Source organism: Prinia subflava, chromosome 1 (genome assembly GCF_021018805.1).
Source record: "Prinia subflava isolate CZ2003 ecotype Zambia chromosome 1, Cam_Psub_1.2, whole genome shotgun sequence".
NCBI classification, from domain to species: Eukaryota; Metazoa; Chordata; class Aves; order Passeriformes; family Cisticolidae; genus Prinia; species Prinia subflava.
The window spans coordinates 130,601,597-130,624,382 of NC_086247.1; the positions used below are offsets into that span (position 1 = coordinate 130,601,597).

Genomic DNA, 22,786 nt, shown 5'->3' on the forward strand with positions numbered 1-22,786 from the left:
AGTGGGTTAAGCTTTGGATTTTCGTAGAAGCCGGTATTGCTGTATACCTGGAGTATAAGTTGATACGACATGACCTGAATGGCAGCACACAAGAAGGAGCAAAACGCATGTTTAGTTCATCTAAGGGACAGCATGTCTGCCAGTTCCCTGCTTTTTCTTGGTGGCCCAGATTTCTGCAGAGATTGTTATGTCTAACCAAGAAATGTCACAGTGCTTTGTGTCTACCTACTGTATTTGGAATGGACCCACAAGATACGCAGGGACATGGAGCTCTGCTGCCTTTGTGAGAGTATCCAAATAGAAAGTACCATCCAAGTGATGGAAATATTTTTCAGTATTAACTCATGGTTAGCAAAAGGAGATCCAGATCCTACACCTGCTCCTGCATGTGAGCAGTGGGAGGGGAAGGACTATAGCTGACTACTCCTTGTTCTCTAGTCTAGATGGGAGAGATCTTCTCCTATGAAAAGTACCCATGAAATGATGCCTTTGGCTGTCACTGGTGTCCAGGACTTGTATCAGACAGGAGTATGTGGAGAGAGGCAGGAGAATTGGGTGTTTCTCTTTAACCAAAGGCTGCCGGCGAAAGCATGGGATTGATGCATTGTCAGTCACTGTGCCTCAGCTGAACAGTTCTAGAAACTGTAACCATGAATTTACAACATACTCTGTACTTAGACAGCCAAGATCCAGAAGAGAGGGCAGCCTGGCTGTCAGTCAGCGCAAGTTACTGTCTCAGTTTGCAGTGTGTGTGAGTCTTACCATTTGTTGAACCAAAATGGTACACGACATCTGTGGCCTGATCTTCACAGATCCCTCATACTTGGCTGGATCCTTACTGATCTGTCAGGAAAATGTTGGAATATCTTAGGAGCTTCAACATAAAATTGCACTATTGTTCACACCTTACTGAGTTCAACACAAAGCTGGCAATACAGCCATACTGCCATCCAAATCAGAATTTCATGTTTTACATTGGCACTGTGGAGTGATATCACCTTATACATGATGAGTGAAAATACTCTACATTGCACTTGAAAAGAAAAAATGTGTCTAAAAGTATTTTTAGTCACTGGGTTTTGGGTGGGGGGGGTTTGTTTTCTTTTTTTGGTTGTTTTGTTTTGGGTTTTTTTTTAAAGCCTTTGACATTCAGCCTAACAATTTGTTTCTTTCCTGAATGTATCTTTATTTATGCAGCAGAAGTATTCCTCTTCTTCCAGGTAAATTCTGTACCGTTTCACACCCCATTGTTTACAGACCTTCATAAATCCATTGTCATTTATTTGATCCCTTAAACCTAGGAGCACATTTCCAATGTACAGTATGCAAAAAATTTAAATTTTAATATATATTCATAATAATTAATCTCTAATTTTATTATGTTTTAACGTATTGCATGACATTCACTCTTTTTTTGTCTCTTTTAGCAGCTATTTTAGTACTTTTTGTAGCAGAAACTATTTTGTTAATGATACAATTCTAGGACAGTATTAGTTGAGAGAAAATTCATGCTAAAGGGCACAATTAAATTTTCAAAAGTAGTGTATTCAAAAGTATGTGTCATCTGTCCCCTTTTGTTACCAGGTTTAGTAGAAACTTGAAAGGTTCACTTGCAGACTGGACAAAGCGTGGAAGCAGAAGATACAAAGTCTCAAAAAAACACCATGTTTTCACCCTACATTGGCAGCTGTCAATGACATATATAAACTTACATTAATTAAAGCAAGTCACATCCTAAAAACATTTTTTTTATTTTTTCAGACCACTCTTCCGTGGAAATTCAGATGTTGATCAACTAGGAAAAATCTTTGAGTAAGTAGTAACTAGTTGCCTTATGTCAGTATCTGTTTAACATTGAAACCCTATGAGATTTCTTTGCCATGTTTTTATGCAATAATGTGACTAGAACAAAGTATTCCTAGAACATATTTCCTATTGCTACTGTATGCAACATGATATTTCCGTGTATTCTGTGTCAGAGTGGGAGGAGGAAGCAACATGGAATATAGTTCTGCAAAACCGACAGCCATCATCAGGAAGTTATGAACCTTCTGGGTTTGGGCTTTTTAAGGCTCTTAAACATACTGTGCATGTACTATTCATACATACTCATAAACAGTCAAGTCCAAGAGATTCTCTTCATGTAAGCAAACACAGAGGGTTTTTTGTTTTATTTCTTTGTGCACTGCAGAAAACAACATTATGATATATTAAAAGCTGAAATCTCTAAGATTATTAGCAACAGTATCTTCACAGAAAAGACTTTCAAACATCCGAAAATAACATAGCTTTTAAAATATGTTGTGTTAACAGTCTATATTTTGGTCTGGAACGTAACTGTGAGAGCTGAGGGAATATCAGCATTTTAACATGTGCTTTCTCAGAGATGAATTGACTTTATTTTAAAACCTTTTACAGTTCTAGGAGTTTGTGTTTTCAGATACGTCAAATACGTTAAGGAGGCAGGTAGACTCTAAACTCTCCAAGGTGGAATATTTCTTATCCAAAATTAAGTTATTGATATTACCAGTGTGATAATTAAGTAGAATTATATTACTTTTTCTTGTAGAAGCTCTTCAGAGTAAAGAACATTCCTGTATTTTTAAGAGGCATGTAAATTTAAGATCTGATGTACATATCATGTCGTTAGAAAATCAAAGCCACACAGAGCTGGTACCGAATGCCTGGTTGCCTCTGCACCTCTATCTTCGCCTTTTTTTGTATGAAGGGGCTGCAGTGATCCAGGGATCTGGATGAATTAAGAAGTACATAGCACAGAGAGAGAGTGAGAGGTATTATTCCAAAATAGTATTTTCTTGAAGATATTCCGAAGAGAACATAGTCAAATGTCTAAGAAAAGCTCAAACTGAACAAATAATGAATTTCTCTGTTTAACTATTTTTCCAGTTCTCAAATCATCTGTTTCTAAACTTTTTCATTATTTAATGTGGGGTTCCTAAATTGCAGGTCTTGATTTTACACAGTTGACTTCCCTTTCCTGCATACCATACCATGAGTATGTGACTCACTTGTGTGGTTAATTTGTCATCCGCTAAATAGCTCTTCCTGCCCAATCCAGAAAAATCAGTCCTTAAAGTTTACTTTTTTTCTTCTGCCAAAACTACTACTTTAGACCTACAGTATTCTGCTTTATTAAATGAAGACAGCTTTGATACATACATCATATTTTACAATTAAAAAAGACATAGCTGTGATATCTTTCCTTTCTGGCATTTAAGGGGAAAATGAAAATGAAGCTAGGATTAAATGCATAGTTGCTAATGGCAGCCTCCAACAGGGATCTTTCCATCCCTAGGGGCTGAGATTACCTGTGCAGAAAAGAATTCACTAAGAAAAGAAAATGCTGTGCTATATTTAGAAGAAATTCCTTATTGCACATCTACTTAAAGAGAAAGTTCGGGTTTGTTTCTTTTGTACAGTTCTTCCTAAATAGTTGAAAAGTTTCTGTCTTGGGTTCTGAGGGGTTATGCCAAACAATGTTTATTTTGTTTTTTCACAGCTGGAGAACCCTCTACATTTAGGCCTAGCTCTTCTTGTAGGAGGGTTGTTTCTTTCTACCATAGTGACTCATTCTGGAGATCAGTTTGGACAGAAGGAAATTTCAGGATTTTCATGCAATCTGGAGTGATGCATTCTTTCAGATAATGGGGCTGTGGTCTGCCTTTGTTTTGTATGTGTGTTGGGATTTCTGTTGGTAAAATTCCACTGTGTATGAGAGTAAGTCCCTCATACATGGCTCGAAGCATTTTCTTGCTTTTCTGGGACACTACCAGCATGTGGCATATCCTTATAGATTTCAGGCTAAATGGTTTGAACAGACTTGTCTCCCATTGTAATCAATGGGAGTGGAAAGTACAGAGTATTTCTCAAGACCAGGCCTGAACCTTTGGCAGGAGGTAAAACTTATCCAAGCTACTCCCAAACTTAGTCACTGAAATGGTGATGCTAGCGGACCATTAGAGTGGGAGCAGCTACTCAGACATTCATTATTAAGGGTAAAGACATTGATTATTAAAGTACTCATTATTTTGAGTACTTTGTGTGTGTAACTATAAATGTCTCTCCTCTCCACTCTGTCTTGTCCAGCCCACCCCTCTCTTGACAGGCTGCATGCTGGTTTCTGGTCATTAGTTTTGCCTGTGCCTCTGCTTATTCTACCCCGTTCATGTTCTGCCATGCAGTCATTAACAACAGTGGGACTAACCAAACACATTCGAATGGCAGGAGGTTAAATGTCATTGTTATTTGAAATACTTAACTCTCCCATCTTTGATGGTATTTGTATTACATTTAATATGGGGCTAGATCCTGAAATATCTAATTGAAAGGCTTTAACTGCCAGGGGCAAGGGGGCTGCCCCATACCCACACTGCACCTGATAAATGGCAAGGGTGGTTTTCCATCCAGATTCAACGCAGCGATTCCCAAGAGCTATGTGATATGTCCAGATGCAGTAGGATTTAATTGTCCTGGAGTTGTAATTGCTTTGCCCTTCCAGCCATGCTGTTACTTTGAGGACATAATACTTTTCAGAGGTATTTTAAGTGAGCCAAATTGCAATCTAAAATCCGTGTAGGCAGAGGTGGGGTAATTCCATTAGGCTCGCTGAGGTAACCTATGTTTTACCTCCGTGAAGCTGGCCCACGGCCTCACCTAGTCTTGAGACAAACTCAGTGAGAAAAAAAGGTCAATGCTGCTCCCTAGTGGCACTGGCCTTTGTGCAGGCCCAAGGATTCAATGACATTGTTGTTCTGTCCTTTCTCGTCTTACCCTATCCACGTTTCCATTGAAAATCTCGATTTTACAGGTTACAGAAAATTTATTTTCCCTGAAACAGAGCAAGTTATGTATGATATTTCCCGGAATTTCCATCAGAAACTGGTTTTCAACCCCACAAATATTAGCATCAGACTGAAATGTCAAATGGATGACATAATTCATCATTGGTGGTTTACCTTCTATTTAATTTATTTGAGTTTTAGACCTCTGCAGGATTATTTAATAAGCATAAATATCTTCTGTAATTTAAAAAATAAATAAATAAAATATTTAAAGAAATTAAAATATTCTATTAAAGAGTAAAGAAAAGCTAAAATACAATTGAAAGCAAAACCACAAAGACACTCAAGTGCCTTTCCATTTCTACTTTAAAACCTGTATTGTGAAGCAAACAAATTGTTTAAATTTGGGCAACAATTACTGCACATAGCTTTGAAGCATTATGAAACATCCCTTTTATTGCCTTACCCTCATCTTGACCCACACTCTTCTCTCAGCCCCTATTCTTGTGAAAAAAGATCCTTGCATGCAATCCGCCTTTGAAACTTACTGCTTTTAATCATTCTGGAGTGACATATGTTGCACCATCCAGTCAAGAACTAAACAACTTTTTTCTAAAGCACTCAGGCTTTTTTCAATATAAAGACCCAGAAAATTGAGACTTAGGCCAGAAAATTGTGCTACCCACAAAATGATTTCTACCAAGCACATTAAAGGCCTATGTTTATCAGTTCCTTTTCACAGAGATTATTGCACTACTTTACAATTAAACATTTAAGCTCATTTAAACAAAACTACTTACAAAATGCTACTCAGTGTAATCAATATGAAGGGAAAACTGCATAAATGTTCAGACCTGACATTATGCTTTTCATTTCACAGTGTAATTGGACTCCCAGAAGAAGAGGACTGGCCTAATGACGTTGCCCTTCCAAGAAATGCTTTTACTTCCAGACCTGCACAACCTATTGAGAAATTTGTACCAGATATCGATGAAGTAGGCAAAGACTTGCTTCTTGTGAGTTTCTATTTGTTGTTCCCTACCTCACGTGACTGATAGCTCCCACTGTGCATGCAGCTTGCCAAGAAAAAAAGAATTTTCCATTTAATGGCATTAGTAAAAAAAGGTCCAAACTAGGTCAGACAATTCGTGTTAGTCTGTGAAACAGCACAAAGACACTGCCTTTGGCTGGAGAGGTGTCAGAGCTGAGCTTGCTCAAGATTAGAAACTGTGTGAGAAATGTACCTATTTGACCTATCATTAGACCTTATGATTACATCCTCACCCCTGACCACTGTAGTGCCACTGATGCAGCCATTCTTACAGTATTGTCCTGACAGGAGTACAAAATGGTTCTACCATTTTTTGTGGTATAGGGGACCCAACATAAAGCAGGAAGTAGGCTGTAGTGGCCAATTACATCTGCTAGCCTTTTATTGAATGCTGAAAACTTGACATTTGGAATTCACCAGTTATTGTCTCTTGCAAATGGCAAGGCTGAACAGAAGCAGAAGAATTGGGCTGCTACAGCTATTTCCATTCTTGTTATAGATACATTAGAAGCCCCAGTCCTGAAGTTCAGTCTTGAAACGGAAGATAGGTAATGACCTTACATCAGTTTGCTTCTTGCTGTGTTTGTTGAAATCTAGTAAATTTGTTCTCTGGAAGTCTTCTAAAGATCTTGATTCATGTGAGCTAGGTAGAGTGCAATTCTTCAAAGACTTGATGCGTCTCTTTGGGAGCTGCTGTCTCTGCCCTAGGCTATCTCAACAGCAGATGATCCTGCAGTGTCCTCGTGACAGCAGCTCCCAGCTGCAGAAAGCTGGACTAGAGTCTGGACACTTGAAATGAGAAGGGAGAAACACTGCTATGAGGAAAATCACTTGTGCTTGTAGACAGCCTGGAAGTGGAAGCTAGACATGGGACAAGAATTAGATTCTGGGAACAACAAGGAATAATAATATATGGCCGAGAGCTCAGTGAGTGTGAGGCATGATGAGAGGAAGAAGATAAATATCTATGCCTAGAAGGTGAGGTAGGAAAGAAATCCATTCCTGCTAGGCAAAGAGATGATAACTGGGAGCCACAGATGAAAGGGGAGAGTAGGACTGGAAGTCACTGAATTAAATTTCAGAAGTTAAATGATAGAAGTTCTGATACACAAAAAGAAAGTAGGATAGGAATTGGTTAGACAAGAATAGTTGAAGAATAATACATGGAGGTGAATGACATAAGGAACAAGGTATAAACGCAAGGCTGGGGTAGGGATTTCAATGCCAGCTGGACAAAGGCTGGGATACAGATCTGGAAGGAGGGCCATTAAAGTACAACTAGGGAGAAGAAGGAGAAACTGAACACACAACATAAGCAGATGAAGGCTGTCCTGTGCATGTGAATTCTGAAAATCTGTATTCTGGGATTTCATAAACTGTAAAGATTTGAATTCTCTAGCATGTAATTTTTGAGGTGGTCATACCCTTACACTGTGACCCCACTGCTTGTTTTAATATGGATGGTCATTGTGCACCACCTTTTGAGGCCCTATTGTGCCTCATATTGATCATACACTGAAGGTGGTGTGCATTAATGTATGTATGCAATGATAGCACTGATAACTGTACTTTTTAGTTAAAACTAACTTCTTCTCATACTTTCAGAAATGCTTAGCGTTCAACCCAGCCAAGAGAATATCTGCATATGTTGCCCTCTCTCACCCATATTTCCATGATCTGGAGAAATTCAAGGAGAATCTGGACTGTCACATGTCATCCAGCCAAAACTCCAGTGAGGTGAATGCATCATAAGTGCTGACTGAAGATGAACCATAAATGAACAAGACACGTAGCTGACAAGGCCACTGTCCCATACAAACCACGTAGCTGTCCTAGGGAGATCATTATTTGGAGGTTTTATGCACTTATCTTTTATTTTGGGATTGTGATGTGCTTATCCATGGAAATCAATCTAGTTTACTTTTATCAGAGCAATGCAAGGGCCAGGGTTTTGACCTGATCCTGTTGCAGCTTTATGTTTGTTTTGTTTTTGTTTTGTTTATCTACCTGGGAAAACTCCAGACGAAGAGAAGCTGCTGACCAATTTTGCTGCCATTTTATCCTTCTAATACTGAATGCTGCCAGTGTTTGATGATCAAGTCACTGCCAAAATATGATGCAATCTCTCTCTCTAGCTGCTGAAGCATGATTTGGTACTTTTATTATTATTATTATTATGTGATATATAAAGAATGGCATTGAAATACCAGATCTCTGCAACCTGCAGTTAACTGTTATGTGCGTTAATGCATCCAGCTACTGTTCATTCATATGTGCAGGTGCTTCCCCACTTGAAAACTTGGATAAACTAATTCATTGTTTCATTACTCTATAAAAATAACAGTGATGGTGATGATCATAATAAATGTCTCAGCTTATAGGTTTTTTCATACACAAATGAGTTATTATCTAGCTATGTTTGTGTGCATGTTTCAAAAAACTGTCCCGTTCTTACTGTTTCAATTTCCAAATGGTCTTTCTGTGTTGAAATGCAGACACGTTCTAATCCATCGTCTAACCCATCATTCCCCCCTGGAAACAGCTACAAGCATATTTTCTTCATCTCATTCCAAATAATTTTCTGATGTCCAGCTCAAAGACATGAGCAGAGCCAATGAAAATCAATACAGATTTTCACCTTCAACCAGTTCTCATTGTCAGCCAAACACAAAAAGAGAAAAAAATATTTCTGGTTCAGAAGCAGAGAATCTTATACGTGTAATAAACACAGAGAAGTATTGGTGCTGCATTGTACTCTGTATACTGTGCTGCCTTATCTGCAACACCCTCCAATGCATCACAAGTGCATGAACATTAATGCTCAAATTCCTCACCTGTCACTTACTAAGCAGGCTTGTTTTCCATGCAGTAATGCATGACCTTCTCTCCTAAACAGCCACGTCAGGATACTAGCACATGCCTCTCCACTAAGGTGAATGTGCCATTATTGAATGTTAAAATAACTAAGCAATTTACTTGTCTTTATAGCACAGTTATTTTAACTATTACCTGAAAGTTTTATATTTAGTATTTTTACCTTAACTAAAATATATTTTCAGTATTTTGAAAAGAAACTTTTATTTTTTTAATACTGTACTGGGGAAAAAGAAATATTTTAAATCCATAAAAGCTGTTCCCTAACATGACTTCGGTTCATTTACTTGGACAAGACTTAGGGAAAATATTGGTCCAATGAGTATAACTGATGCTAAGTGAGGCAGCCAGCTTTGCTTACTCCTGGGACGGTCCCTTAGGCTTCTCTCTTCCTTGTCTCCATTTCGTCTTGTCTAGGTGGTGAGCCAGCATTGTATCCTGCCAGCATATATGTTTGACAGAAGCAGGTCCTTAGCAGTGAGTTGGGCAATATAACTTTCCTGGCTGTGGCAGGGAGCTTGCAGCCATCTCACAGGCAGGTCTCTGGCTCCTGTGGTGAACTTCACTGGTAACTCTGTTTCAGGTATCTGCACTGCTAGGATAGTAAGTGGATCTTATTTGTCTCCTGAATAAAGCTTTTTGTTACTGTTAGACATTTAAGTTTGTGATATATGGTTAAATTAGGTCTATTTTAAACAAGGCAGATTTTAAAAGGACCACTTGCATGCTTGCATACAGTGGCCTGTGCTTTTCTTTAGGCCCAGGAAGAGCCTATGCAAAACTTAACCAGCATGAACAGGCAAGTTGAAAATCAGGCCTGGCAAGAGTATCCACAAAGCATCTGACAGAGATGTCACAGATCCGTAACACCAGAATTTCGGAAGCTCTGTGAGCAGGAAGCTGAATGCCAGGGAGCTGCAGCAAACCTGCTAATCTTGGCCTTGCCATTGTCATTCGCTTTGTTCCTACAGCCAGGGGGAACTGCAGACCCACTGCACTGGTGTTTTTCCAACCCTTTTCCTGTATGGGTTAGTGGACCCAAATGTGAATAATTTTTAACATTCACACAGAAGGGTGGGCCAGAGTGAATTTTTTGCTAACAGTTTTTAAACACTAAGTAGAACAACAAACAGAGCCAAAAGTCAGGAAACTCTTTCAACAATAGCAATTAGAAAAGGTTGTAACAGAGTTGAACACCTCTGAAAACATTCCACATTTTACCTAGCAAGGAGCTATCTATCATACATACCTTATCAGGGCATTCAGTTGGTGTGGCTTCCCAGCAACTGCTCAGGGAATTCTGCCAGAGCTCTCCACCAACTAATATAGGGTGAAAATGTAGAGGAGGAGATGATATTTTCCAAATTAAGCTTAAAACTCTCAGATAGAAATGTGTATCTGTTCCATGTAAGAATCTGTTTTATTAAGCTTAGCAAAGCTAGAGAACAGAGAATGTGGTTGCTGAATGTAGATACATTATTAGGGTAAAAACAGAAAGGAGGGAGAGAATACTTTAAGCCAAAGGTTAGTGTTGGCCCAAAAACTAATGAGAATGTGGAAATCACCAGGAATTGAACTACTGGAGCATTTATTTCCCAGTTGCAGTATCAAAGAGCTAAGCAAGCAGCAGAGAAAAACGGGCTGGCTTATGGAATCAGAAGCAGAGCTTCTGCAACATGGTGCTGTATGTTGTCTAATATAGTAGGATCAGGTTATAAATGAGAGTATTCAGGAGAACAGTTTGCAAAGGGCTCCATTAATGGTCACATTCTGGAACATCTTTCCAGTGGGCATGGCAGGAACAAAACCAAGAAATCTAAGAATCTTGGCAGGGTTAGGGAAAATATTTCTTTAATGGTGTCCTTGTGGTAGCAAGGACCTGGATTCAAGGACCAACAATTTTTCAAATTACCTCCTTTTCCAAATCTCTTCAGGAAGAAATTCCATTTCACATGCCATATGCTTAATCATATTCCAGTCTTCCCTGCCAAACCATGTGGGGCTTCACTTACACTAGTAAACTGAGAAAGCCTGTTCTCTGTTGTTGGCTAATACCATGCCAGGAATCATATTTATAATCAGCACAGACAGTTGTGGGACTGTGCTCAAACCCATGCCCTTGCTCTTCTTATATTACTGGTATAGATCTAGTCTTTTAGTACCTTTACTCTTTACTGCCATATGTGTAGGGTGTAGGAATTGTGTAAGTGAAAGAGAAAGTGCTGTGATGAAAACTCTTTGTACACCTTCAAATAAGACTTCAGAGTGCAATTCTTCTTAGTGATATCTAAGCCTGTATGTGTTCTCTTCTACAGGAGTGATTCAACAGCAGCTAAAAAATGCTGAATAACAAAAGATGTATTAAGTATAGCTCCTAGAACACCCACAGCCAGGCACTGTGCTCTTCTTAGCAGAGAACAGGGTGTTCTAAGTAATGAAAAGAGACATTTCTATCTCCCACCAGCCTTTTTTTTTTTTCATCACTACTACATAATTCTGCAGAAAAAACCAGACCTAATAGCCAAGGAAAAAAACCACCACAGCCAGCTAGGGAAGTGCTAATAGCAGTCCATCTGGTGCAGCCCTTTTCCCCCTGTCCACGCTCACACCAGCCTTCCCATTCGTCTTCTTCAGCTCCCTTATGTAAAAAGGTTTCAGTGATGCTCACAGGTGCTATTTCCAGCAAGATTCTTCCAAATTTTCCATAGCCACACAGTGTCAATGTCCCCTCCATTCCTATTCCTATATGTTGATTCTTTTAGTCTCACAGCCTCAACCAGGCATGAGATGTGCATCTCCTTGCTTAGGCTTACTTTTGTGTACCCCTGTGTTGCCCTCTGTGGGGTTAGTAAAATTCTAAAATTAGGATTTGTGCATATTTCCGTGTAGGCTGTGCCCACACTCCAGGTTTCTTTCAGCCTATTAGTCCACAATGATCAATAGTAGAGCATTTTTTCCTGTTGTTTCTCTCCTAAAACACACCAAAAAATGAGGGTGTCATGTTTGCAAAAAACCTAAATTTCGGGCTATGTGTACAGAGCCTTTTTAATGAAAGGTATCACTAAACTGCAGCATTTGAACATCTGCATAGGGGAGGGTTTCCAGCACAGTCACTCTAATTTGATTTTTATACTCAGTGTTTATTTTGGTGCATAAGAAGAAAATATTGTGCCTTTCTGCTTTTCACAGGTTCACCCACTGTCTTTGAGAAGCATGTTTTATTATACATATAATTCTTTCTGCTGTTAGGTATTAGATCAACTTTAATATGGAAAATAAGAAGAAAACATGCTGTTTTGGTCTTCTAGCCAGCAAACTTAGAGCACTTACCTGGCTCACAACTGAAAACACATCAGTTATCAAATACATATATGAACCACACAGTTTAGTGTCAAAGGCCACATAAATTAATTATGTTCCATGTATAAGACACATTTGAATAATGAGGAAGTTTATTCTAAGAACTCTGTTTTATAGAACCACTTGGATAGTATTTTTCATATGCAGTAGGTTCAGGAATAGATTGACTTTTGTATACAATGTGAATTAGAAGATACTAGGCTTTTTGATTGATTTTGTTGTTGTATGCTTGAAGCTTGAATTGATTGCAAGCTTAGGAACCTAACATATTTATTTTATTGCTTCAAAACTGCTTCTAAATATCAAGACCTTTTTTGATGTTAACAGGATTTCACACTTTTTTTAATGTGTAAATTATTTTCTTGAAATTAGTATGTTAGAAAAAGCATTTTTCCAAACTGCATTAGTGGGGGAAAATTTAAGAAATATATTTTTACTTTCACAGAGAGGTGAACTTTTCAATAACTGACTATCAATAAGCTATACTTTTACTTCCTTTTGATTACTAAGCCTTGAGTATACAGGTTACTTTCAATGAAGAAAAGAATCAGAAACAATCTCTAGATAATTAAATGGGATTTTATATGTTTAAGCTTCCAAGTTTTATTTTCATATCCATCTCTTTGTGCAGGTACAGTTCATAAATACAAAAACACGACTACCGTTTTAACAGTGTAACAGGCTGTACAACTCAAATTGAGGTTTATTTGTGAGCTGTTTATTTTATTATCTATCTATGTCTTGCAAATTATTAGATGAGGGCTGTAATATAATTCTAGTTTCTGGACTAGACTCTGTAACCATCAAATCTCAATAATTTATGTAAACCAGAATGAAGCTTTCTCATTGATTTTATTTAACTAGGCCATTAAAAGAAGGAAGATGTAGACATATGAACTGACAAATACACTTTTGCCAAGTGTTGTTTCTTCCCTTTAGTTTGAAGCTTAGCAAGTATTGCATACTGATATGCAGTACATATACAACGTAAGAACCATAAAGACCACTTAAGAGTAGTGTGCACAAGTAATATGAAAAATGGCTCATTAGACTCTTGGGGAAACCAGCTGAAAATCATTACTTTAGCTGTAACACTCAAAATCTTGAAACTCAAATATTTTTCCATTAAAAATTATTCCTGAAAAATTATGTGTATGTTTTTAATTCAGTGATAGGTACCCAAACGGAATTGAATCAAGTGGGAACTTATTCTCAAAAGTGATTTTTCCAGGCCAAGGAGATTCCCTCAGTTCTTCATGTACTCATCAGAAACTAAAATTAACCAGCACCATTCTTAGATGAGCCTTTTGCTTTCTGGGCAGAAAAAACCCAAGGTTGCTGTGAGTAAAGTTATTGGAAAATTTGCTTTGACTTAAAAGTCCTGTGGAAGCTTCTGCAATATTCAGTTTTCTAGCCTTCATTGAAAGACTGTGCAAAACAGCAAAGATAAATTGAAACTCCCTAACCATATGGTCTTTTTCCCTTCACATTACATATTTTATCTGTTTTGGGATACACTGATGGGTTTTATCCAGCTCAATGTTAATGAGACTTTTGCAAGGCTAACAAAGTAAAAACAACTTCTGCTATAGTATTTGGATTGTTGGTGATTGTGGTAGAGCAGGTTTTTTATTTCCAGAAGGGATCAGACAAAATATACTGCCTTCTTTGAAAAAGAAAGAAAAAATAATAATCATTTTAAAATCTCCCACAAACAGCTGACACTTGGTAAAGATTAGAAAGGAGATTTTTAAGGAACTATTTGGAAAATGTTGTCAGGATGAGTGACAAGGAGCATATTTTTGATGCGAGATATGTAAATGCAAACAATGTGTATTAAATACGCATTGATACTTTTTCACTGACTTTGCAAAGGTGATAGGGTTTTATGGAAGAAAAGTATGAATTTATTTGAACTGCCACTTAAATGTTCATTTGCACTAAAGCAACCTGTACTGTTTGAAAGGAGATAGGAAAACACATCATGTTAAAATTTGTGATTCACTTTGGTGTCTGGAAGGATGGGTTGTAAAGCTCTCAAGCTCACTGTCCATTTTTAAGCAAGCCAAATTCACGTTCACACTATTAGCTTTCTGTACCTTAAACCCATCCATGTGCCTGAGAAAAACACATTTTCTAGTGTTTGCATGGATACTTGCTCCCATTGGCATGCTCATGTTAAATCCAGACAGAGGACAGTCTCTGCCACTGAATGCAAAATGAATTTTCAGACTGACAGATTCCTTTGTACAATTATTCCTAAAGGGTTTGAAACCATTGTTCAATGATATGGGGCCCTTCATTTTATTCCATGTTTCACACGTACATGATGTTATGCTAATTATCAGCCTTATTAAAAAAAGTAAAACCCCAGTTCTTTAATGTTAGGATCAATTTTGAGAAGCTAGATAAAGGAGGAAAATTGTGATGGAAAGAGAAAAAACGGGCAAAGAGTAGGAGAGTTGGCAAGTAAGTTTGACTACATGGAAAAGTTACATATAAACATAGGGGGAAGACTTTTTTCCAGTTGTTTTGTTTTCTGCTGTCATATAAGATGATAAAGCAAGATTCATGAACGGGATTTTGGTTCTAGATACTTATGCCAACTCAAGTCATGAGTTCCAGTGCACTTCTTCAACATAGCAACAGCTCTATTTTTTAAGTTTTGCATAAGCTAGAGCTTTTTCTGGGTAGATATAAAAAAAGTCTTATGAGACAGCTTGACAGAAGATTAAGCTGTCCACAGAGACAGTGCCTGTAGTTCAGCTGCAGCCACTGGAGCTCTGCTGCAGGACAGCCACTGACAGTGTCTATTAGTGTGGGATGTTGTGCATTAGAAGTTGACCCCTGCTGCAAATGGAAAATCCTTTGGTCGTGGTTTTGTGCACTTGGGTTTTGATAAGGTTATCCACATGCAGGTTTTGCTGGATCAGTCCAAGTGGTTCACCATCTTACAGGGGCAAGTCTGAGAGCTTAGCAAGTCTGTCTGACACCCTGTGTAAATAGTAATACAAAATCAGCTGTCATGGGAAAAGACTTTTTGTAGATTGTAGAGGTAGGAATGAGCTTTCTGAGCTCCTCTCCAACAGAGCTGGTGTTAACTATTATTACGCCAGCTCCAAAAAATGCAGAATAAGAGGCCTGCATGGCATTTTGTTGTGTTCAGTCTATGTGCATGGGTGGCAGGGTAAGTGTTGTCACACAGTGGCTAATTTTGGTCCTTCCATTAAGCCTGAGAACTAGGTTTGGCACAGAGACAAACTTCACAGTTCCAGGGATGGGGAACCTCTAATTCTCCACAGTAGTTCTCTGGCTCTTGTTAAATACATATACTGGTAGATCACTCAGCCACTCAAGCAGTCCTTTCCTTATCCCAGATCATCCTGTGACTATGAAGGAAGCCCTGAGGAGTCTGTTCAGCAGTTTTCCAACTTACCTGCTTCCTCTCACTGGAGGGACAGTTACCTGTTATTTGTATCTGACTCTGCTGGTGCTTCCACTACCACTGAAGTAGCTGTGAGCTAAATTCCTGCCTTGTGACTCTGCAGCTTCCAGTCTGGCCCAGCCAGTGATTTGTACTCAAGTTTTTCCTTGCTTCTCATTAGGAACAGGGAAGTAGTACAGTAGAATATGGTAAAATGGATGCAACTTTCACACTTTTTGGTTCAAGCGAAGTAATGAGCTAGAATAGATTAGATTGAATGTAATGTTCAGTTGATCAGCCAAAACAACTTTGGATTCAGAGGATTATTTACTAAGTACAGGAGATCCCTGAACAACTGTCTGCGATGCACATTTTTGCAAGAACACACAATAATGCCCCTTTTATACAGAAGCTTTTGATGGCTACAAGACTAGCAATGCCAGACTCTTCTGCTTATCCCGCTTCCCCTCACCTTCCCCAAGATCACTGTTCCCAGGAAGAGGATGGAGCAACTGTGAAACAGTCCCCAGATCTCAAGATAAGTTGTACTTATGTAGGTAATCAAGCTCATTCCTTCCCTTTTGGCTATGGCAGTGTACAGATCCCTGCCACAAGTACTAGGCACAAACAGACCTGAAATGCCAAAATACTGTCCTCAGGAAAAGTCTTCCCTGGATGTAAGGGGGCAGTATGTTTACTGTTTCTGTGACAGTTGACTTTCACTTTTTGCATTGATATAAGAAGTCCCTTAAGAAAACTCCCACTACCTAAAAGGGATAATATTGGATTCTGGACATTCTGTGGGAAAAGACAAAATGTTGTATTCCAGGTAGATGAATTTCAAACAACCATTCTTCACCAAACTAGGTTTAAAGTGCAGCCTGAGTCTGCAGCATGCTAGTTAAATAAATGTTTTTCTACCAACAGCAAAACCCGCAGTGATTTCTTGCATGGACTTTATCTTGGAGTCCCTTTTAAGAAAGGTGGTTGTAACCATGGGTTGCACCTACAACAAAATGTACATCAAAAATTGGACAGTGGCAAGAAGTTTGTGGATGTGAGGCTGTAAAAGGTGGCTTATGTAAACTCAGGGGGATGTGCTTGTGTGAAAGTATTGGTTGCCGTGCACATTTTGAACTGAAGTTACCTATCAGAACATGATAGAAGAAATGCAGCGTAATGAGATTAGAGGTTTTTTCTCTTTAGATGTCTAGCAACCCTGGGGTGTTCCAGCTTTGTTTTCTTTGATTTGATTTATTTCACCTCCCCACAGCCATTCTTCTTTCTGTTGTGTGTAGAAAGTTGAAAAGCATTACCCTATAGTTTACCATCTCAAAAAGAGAGACAGGCAGCACTGTCTCAAAATTTTGATCACTCTGTGATAGTCAATATTAAGGGAATCACAGAATATACTGAGTTTGAAGGGACCTATCAGGATCCTTGAGTCCAACTCCAAGGATCACCCCATGTGCCTAAGAGTGTTGTCAAAATGCCTCTTGAGCTCTGTCTGAACCGGGCTTGGGGCTGTGACCACTTCCCTGGAAAGCCTGTTCCAGTGCCCAGTCACCCTCTGGGTAAGAACCTTTTTCTGATATCCAACTTCAACCCCTCCTGACTCAGCTTCGAGTCCTGTCACTGGCCATGAGAGTGAAGTTGTCTCTGTTTAGTCCCGACAAACAGAATTCCACATCCACAGCTCTGCCTTCCATTAAGCACTGTTAAAAACCTTTCATTCTCCAGTGTTCAAATTCTCTTTGCCAGGAGATTGAACACCCTTCCTACAACCCATTTGGAGTCACAGCAATGTGAGCAAACAAAGTTTACATTATGATGGTGCTTTTTGGTAAGGAGTGAGAGCCAGTTCCAGTTGACACATGGACTGAAAGAGTCTCAAGGACTCCTAGCCAGGCACCATTCATAGGCAAGGCAGTCCCTTTTGCTAGGGCAAGAAACACATTGTAAAACAGTTAAGATAGGGAAAATATAAAGGTGCCATTTATTTTTCCAGTAGAATCTGTTTTTTGCACAATGCTGTATCAGTTTGGCACTGAAACCAATCCCACAGGTGAGCATTAATGCATTCCTTGCAATCTTTAATTTCCTTGTAAATTCTTTACAAGCATTTGGATTAATGTATTTGTGGTCCATTTCATTCCAATTCTTTTAAGTGGTCTATATCTGCCCTTGAATCTCATATGAATTTTATTAATATAATATTTTCCTGCATTACTTTGAACAGCTTTAAAAGTATAATGTCTTGAATGCTCTAGTTAAAGAAAAACTATACCCTCAAAATGCTGTGTTACAAGTTGGAACTGTATACTTTGGAAATTATATTATAATTCCCAAAGGCATTTTACTGGGTGCTTTAGTCCGTATGTCTGTCTTCTACTTTCTGTGTTACAGTGTGTATTTGTACTTCCTCACTAGCTTGATACTGTTCAGTCTGAAGGCCTAAGTCTGCAGACGTGAATGCTGTACCTCAGCTGAGCATCCCACAGAGCTGAGAGGGCTTACTTGTGTGAGTACAGTTACTCACAAAAAGTATTTGCAGAAAAAGGCTTTCCTTTAGTAACTGACCGTAATTGTGAGGACACATGGTTAATAACAGCACCAAGACACCAGTAAATGGGGTCTGTGTTTATGGAAAATGTGGACACATTTATCTTCAAGTTATTTGACAATAATCTAAATTATTGCTATTATGGTTTAGTATATTATTTTGTATGAAAACACATTAGTCCTGTGAAAGGGTAGTTGCAAAAAAAATGTGTCGAGTCTTGCTGCTTTATTGTTTATTTGCATTTAGTATACATTTTGGTTGTTGAAGTGGGGCTAGCTTCTTAGAGAGGCAGGAAAATAGATCTGGAAAAATCATAAGTAAGCATCATACTGTGCATTGAGTTTTGCAACTAGAGTAGTATATGTGTTCAGATTTAGTAATTTTTATACTTTAGAGTATTTTTGTTTGTTTTAATATGTAAAGGAATAACCAGAATACTTTGAAATGCTATTGTAGAGCTAATTTTACACATAGTGGGGGGGATGTTGTCCGAAAAACTAAAATTAGAAAACATTACATAGGCTGCCTTTGGCTTTAGTTGGTTTGTAGAAGGCCCAGCAGGTATCTGTTGATTCCAGATACTTAAGCCAGGGGTCAAGTTTGTGCAGCATCTTGTAACTGAAGAAAGTTTTCTGCAGTGATAAAGTTACCCATCTGGGCTTGAAGAAAGATTGCTGCCTAAACAAAAGCATCAAGGCAGCAAATTTAGGTGGTGGTTTGTTTTGGTGGTTTTTTGTGCATGGACAATTGCATGAAATAGGGTTGGAGATTCAAAGTATTTAAAATCATTTGGCATGATATACTCTTGTTCTAATTCCACTGACTACAGTTAAATTAAACCAGGAATTTGGCCTTGTAAGTCTACAAATTACAGTGTCAGGCAGCTCAGGTCTATATAAAGATACTTATGCTTAGTAAATCAGCAAGAATACTATATAAATTGTAATGTGTGATAAAAACTTTAACTCTAGTTACATTATTTCTCTAAAAATTTCTGTTCGTTGCTTTTTTATACAAAAGGTCAGAATTGCACTTCTTAGTGGCATTGGGATATGTGGAGAAAAGCAGGATGCTGGTACAGAAATGTATCAGAAATAAGATTCAGTTCTTACTGCTCCATGTGTGCCCACCTTACACGTGACAAATCCCACTGAAGTTAACAGAAATATAAATAATATAAAGTTAAGCCTGTTTGTAACTCTCATGAGATACTGGTTTAAGAATCTTCAAGATAACATGTTCTCAAAAGGCATTATTAAACTCGTGGTTTCAGGTTTACAGAATACTATGAACAGTGACAACAGCTTCTGAGACACATCCAGAGTAACTTTATTAATTGATATTACACCAGACCAACATCCATTAGCAAATCAAAATCTCTCTCAGTACCTTCATTTCTCAGTGTAGTTTTACAAAAAAAAAAAAAAAACACCTTTTTTAAAAAATCAGAAATTTTAAACAGCCTCTATGCTGTTTGGATTAATTTTTTTCTCCTTTTTCACCTTTTTTGTCATAAAATGTCATTTGCTCTGGAGTTGTCTAGGATTTGATAATTCAAAGAAAGCATGCAAAGCAGTTTGGAATACATTTCTTCATTCACCTTAGGGCATATATTCAGCTGGTGAAAATCAGCATAGTCCTGTTGACTTCTACAGCATTGTATCAGTCTATACGAGTGCAACAGTTGGCACGTCAGGTTTTAGCATTTCAAGTCACTTTACCTACATAATGCAGGATTCTGTTTTGCAAGATGGAAGGTTACCTACAGTGCAAACTGTACTACCTAGACTACCATTGATACCTATTCACAGGACATGATTTCACTGTATCATTTCATACTTGAAATTCATGACGTTCTTTTAATCAGGGTACAAACATGAAAAGGTGCGTGTGTTACTGTTTCTTTTAAAGGTGCATCATTTTGTTTTTTATTTTGTGTGCTTAATAGTTACTAGTCAGTGTTCTTTACATTCTTTGCATTCAACATTAAAATCACCTATGTGTGAAATACAGTATCACCTGCAGAGGTACAGAAAAATGTAACAGTGATTTCTTGAACTGTTACCCAAATATACTGGTTTACCTTTCAGTCATCGATATGACATCAAGGGGCTACAGCATGTGAACTGTGGTATATAGAAGTCTTGCACCATTGCTGTACAGGAAATCTTGCAGACTCTGTCCTATTCTTGCACAGCTGCTGATTACCATATACACATTGGGAAAAAGTAAGTTTCTGCTGTACAGAATGGCTGGGAAGTAACACAGACACTTTGGAAACTCTAGAGCTCCCTTTGCAAGCTTTCAAACAAAGCCCTTTGATCTAACTGCATGCCTGCTCTGTGTCCCAAATTTCACCCTATGGGGCTTTCTGCTTTAAGAACACCCTCAGCTGGGGCTACTTTACGTTGACTGCATTGAAGTTCATCGGAGCATGCACCTTACCGTATTAACATATTCTTTAGCTTTTACAAGTTTGTAAAGATGGTTGACTGCAAAACTAATGTGTCAATACAGCAGAATTAAATTAAGGCACACAGAAAGTTATCAATAATGTATTATATCAGAATTACAGTCCTTTGGAACTGAACGTTTTGCTGCTGGCAGTGCAAGAAAAGCAAAGTTGTGTATTTATTGTTGGGTGCTGAGGGTTCAGTATGAAAACCAATATAATAAAAATTTTCACAGTGTCTAGTTCTCTTTAGTTCCCAAATTATTGAAAAGTAAAAAGGCAAAAAATTAGTTTTGTATTTAAAACTGCTTCACCCTTCTAGCTATATTTTTCTTTTATCTAAAAATGTAAAATGAATACAAATGCAGTAAGTATTGTATATTAAATACAGAAAATTAGCAACTCTGGTTTCTAGTTTTTATGTTTCCAAGTGTTTTTCTCAACACCCTGTGTATTCTAGAAAGTCTACAAACACAACCAACCAGACACAGAAACATAAGCACATGCACACCTTTTCCAGCACCTTACTATGTACCAATTTTATAAAACTCTACCCTCATTTATCCCAATTACTCATTCCTAGGTATTTTGCTTACCTATGATGAATTCCATTTAAAAAAATTGTAATGTACTTTTTTTTTTTCAAAGGCAAATTACTGCTGCAATTGCTGAAGATGCTGGTCCACTGGTCTGTTTTTACTGAAATCTTTTTTTTTTGGTCTAAGCAGACTGTGCTTTAATTCAGCTATAATGATTCTCAGTTGTCCATGAAATAGACTATTTTTCCCAAACGTTACTTGATCCAACTGTTGTGCTAAATATGCATGGTATTTTTGTATTCCTTAAGATTCTGCTGTTTTCATCTTTTAAGGAGCACACTTTATTGATTGACTGTTTTCTCTTGATTGGTTATTCTCATGGTTTGACACTGGCCAAACGCCAGGTACCCACAAAAGCCATTCACATACCTGCTTCTGCTACAGTTGGGCAGAGGGAAAAAAACTGATGAAGGGCTCATGCACTGAGGTAAGGACTGGCAGGAAACATTCCAAGGGCAAAACAGGTTCAAATTTAAATGTATAAGGTAAATTTATTATTAACAGAGTCAGAGGAGGATAATGAGAAGTAAAATAAATCTTTAAAACACCTTTTTTCTCCCCCACCCCTCCCTCCTTCCCACCGACAGCAGAGGGAGACAGGGCCTGGGGGTTTTAGTCAGTTTGCCACCAGAGATCTTTTTCTGTTCACTCAGGAAGAGGAATCTTTCCTCTGCTATGCCATGGGCTCCCTTTTGCAGGAGACAGTTCTCCATGAACTCCTCCAGCGTGGCTCCAATCTCACAAGCAGCAGTCTTGCCAAAACCATTGCAACATGGGTCCCTCCCACAGACGAACAGTCTTTTCAAAACTGTTGTGGCGTGGGTCACTTGTCCACGGGGTGCAGTCCTCTAAGGACAGGCTGTTCTAGTGTGCAAACAAGGGCCCTCTCTGCCTCTGGAAGCAGGAGCCCTCTCTCTCCATTCCTCTCTCTCCCACTGGATCACAACTTTCTGCGGCATTCACTCACTCCAGTGTGAGTGAGCTTTTTTCATGGGCGGTGAGTGCATTTCTGCATCCCACAAGGACATCATAGGATGCAGGGGCACAGCTGCTTCACCATGGTCCTCAGCACGGCCTGCAGAGGAATCTCAGCTCCAGTGCTTGGAGCACCTCCTCCCCTTCTTTCCCCACTGACATTGGTGCCACCATGTTGTTTTCCCTCACGTGACCTCACTTCCTCATCTTCTCTGACCAGAGGGAAAACTGCTGCCCATAGGTACCATTGCCAACACATTCCACCAATTCAAGGATTCCTGCAGGATCCCGCAGCACCGAGAGGTTGATCTCGCCTAGGTTTCATGCCGGAGAGTCTCTCCCTGTTTTCACCGCCGGCCAGGCGGCCCCGCCACACTGAGCAGGCAGTGGCGGCTGCCGTAGCGCTGGTGCCATTTGACCGCCTCCCCTGGTGTGAGGCGCTGGCAGGGAGAGGCCCCCGCCGGCCCTGCCCTTCTGTCCTCAGCACAGCTGGCGAGGGGCGCCCAGGCAGGCAGGGCTCGCCATGGGCCACACCGAGACAGCCCCAGCAGCAGACTGAACTGCCCCTGGGAAAAAACTGCTCCGCCAGCTTTGGATTTCCTTCTTTATTATGTCACCACAGAGGCATTACCAACCTCTCTAACTGAGCCTGCAGCATCTCCAGAGGTATCAGAGATTGGCTCTGT

At 39.0% G+C, this 22,786-nt stretch overlaps 1 protein-coding gene across 3 annotated transcripts in view; it reads left to right on the top strand.

Annotated features, from left to right (window-relative positions):
• CDK6 (cyclin dependent kinase 6) overlaps positions 1-20,924 on the top strand; it is a 139,098-nt gene extending 118,174 nt beyond the window's left edge. For all 3 annotated transcript variants that reach the window (XM_063412254.1, XM_063412273.1, XM_063412263.1), the window contains exons 6-8: positions 1,762-1,812; positions 5,683-5,818; positions 7,459-20,924. In XM_063412254.1, the coding sequence (XP_063268324.1) occupies positions 1,762-1,812; positions 5,683-5,818; positions 7,459-7,605 (334 nt within the window). In that variant the 3' untranslated portion in view covers positions 7,606-20,924. The remainder of the gene's footprint in view (positions 1-1,761; positions 1,813-5,682; positions 5,819-7,458) is intronic.
• The last annotated feature ends 1,862 nt before the right edge of the window (positions 20,925-22,786 follow it).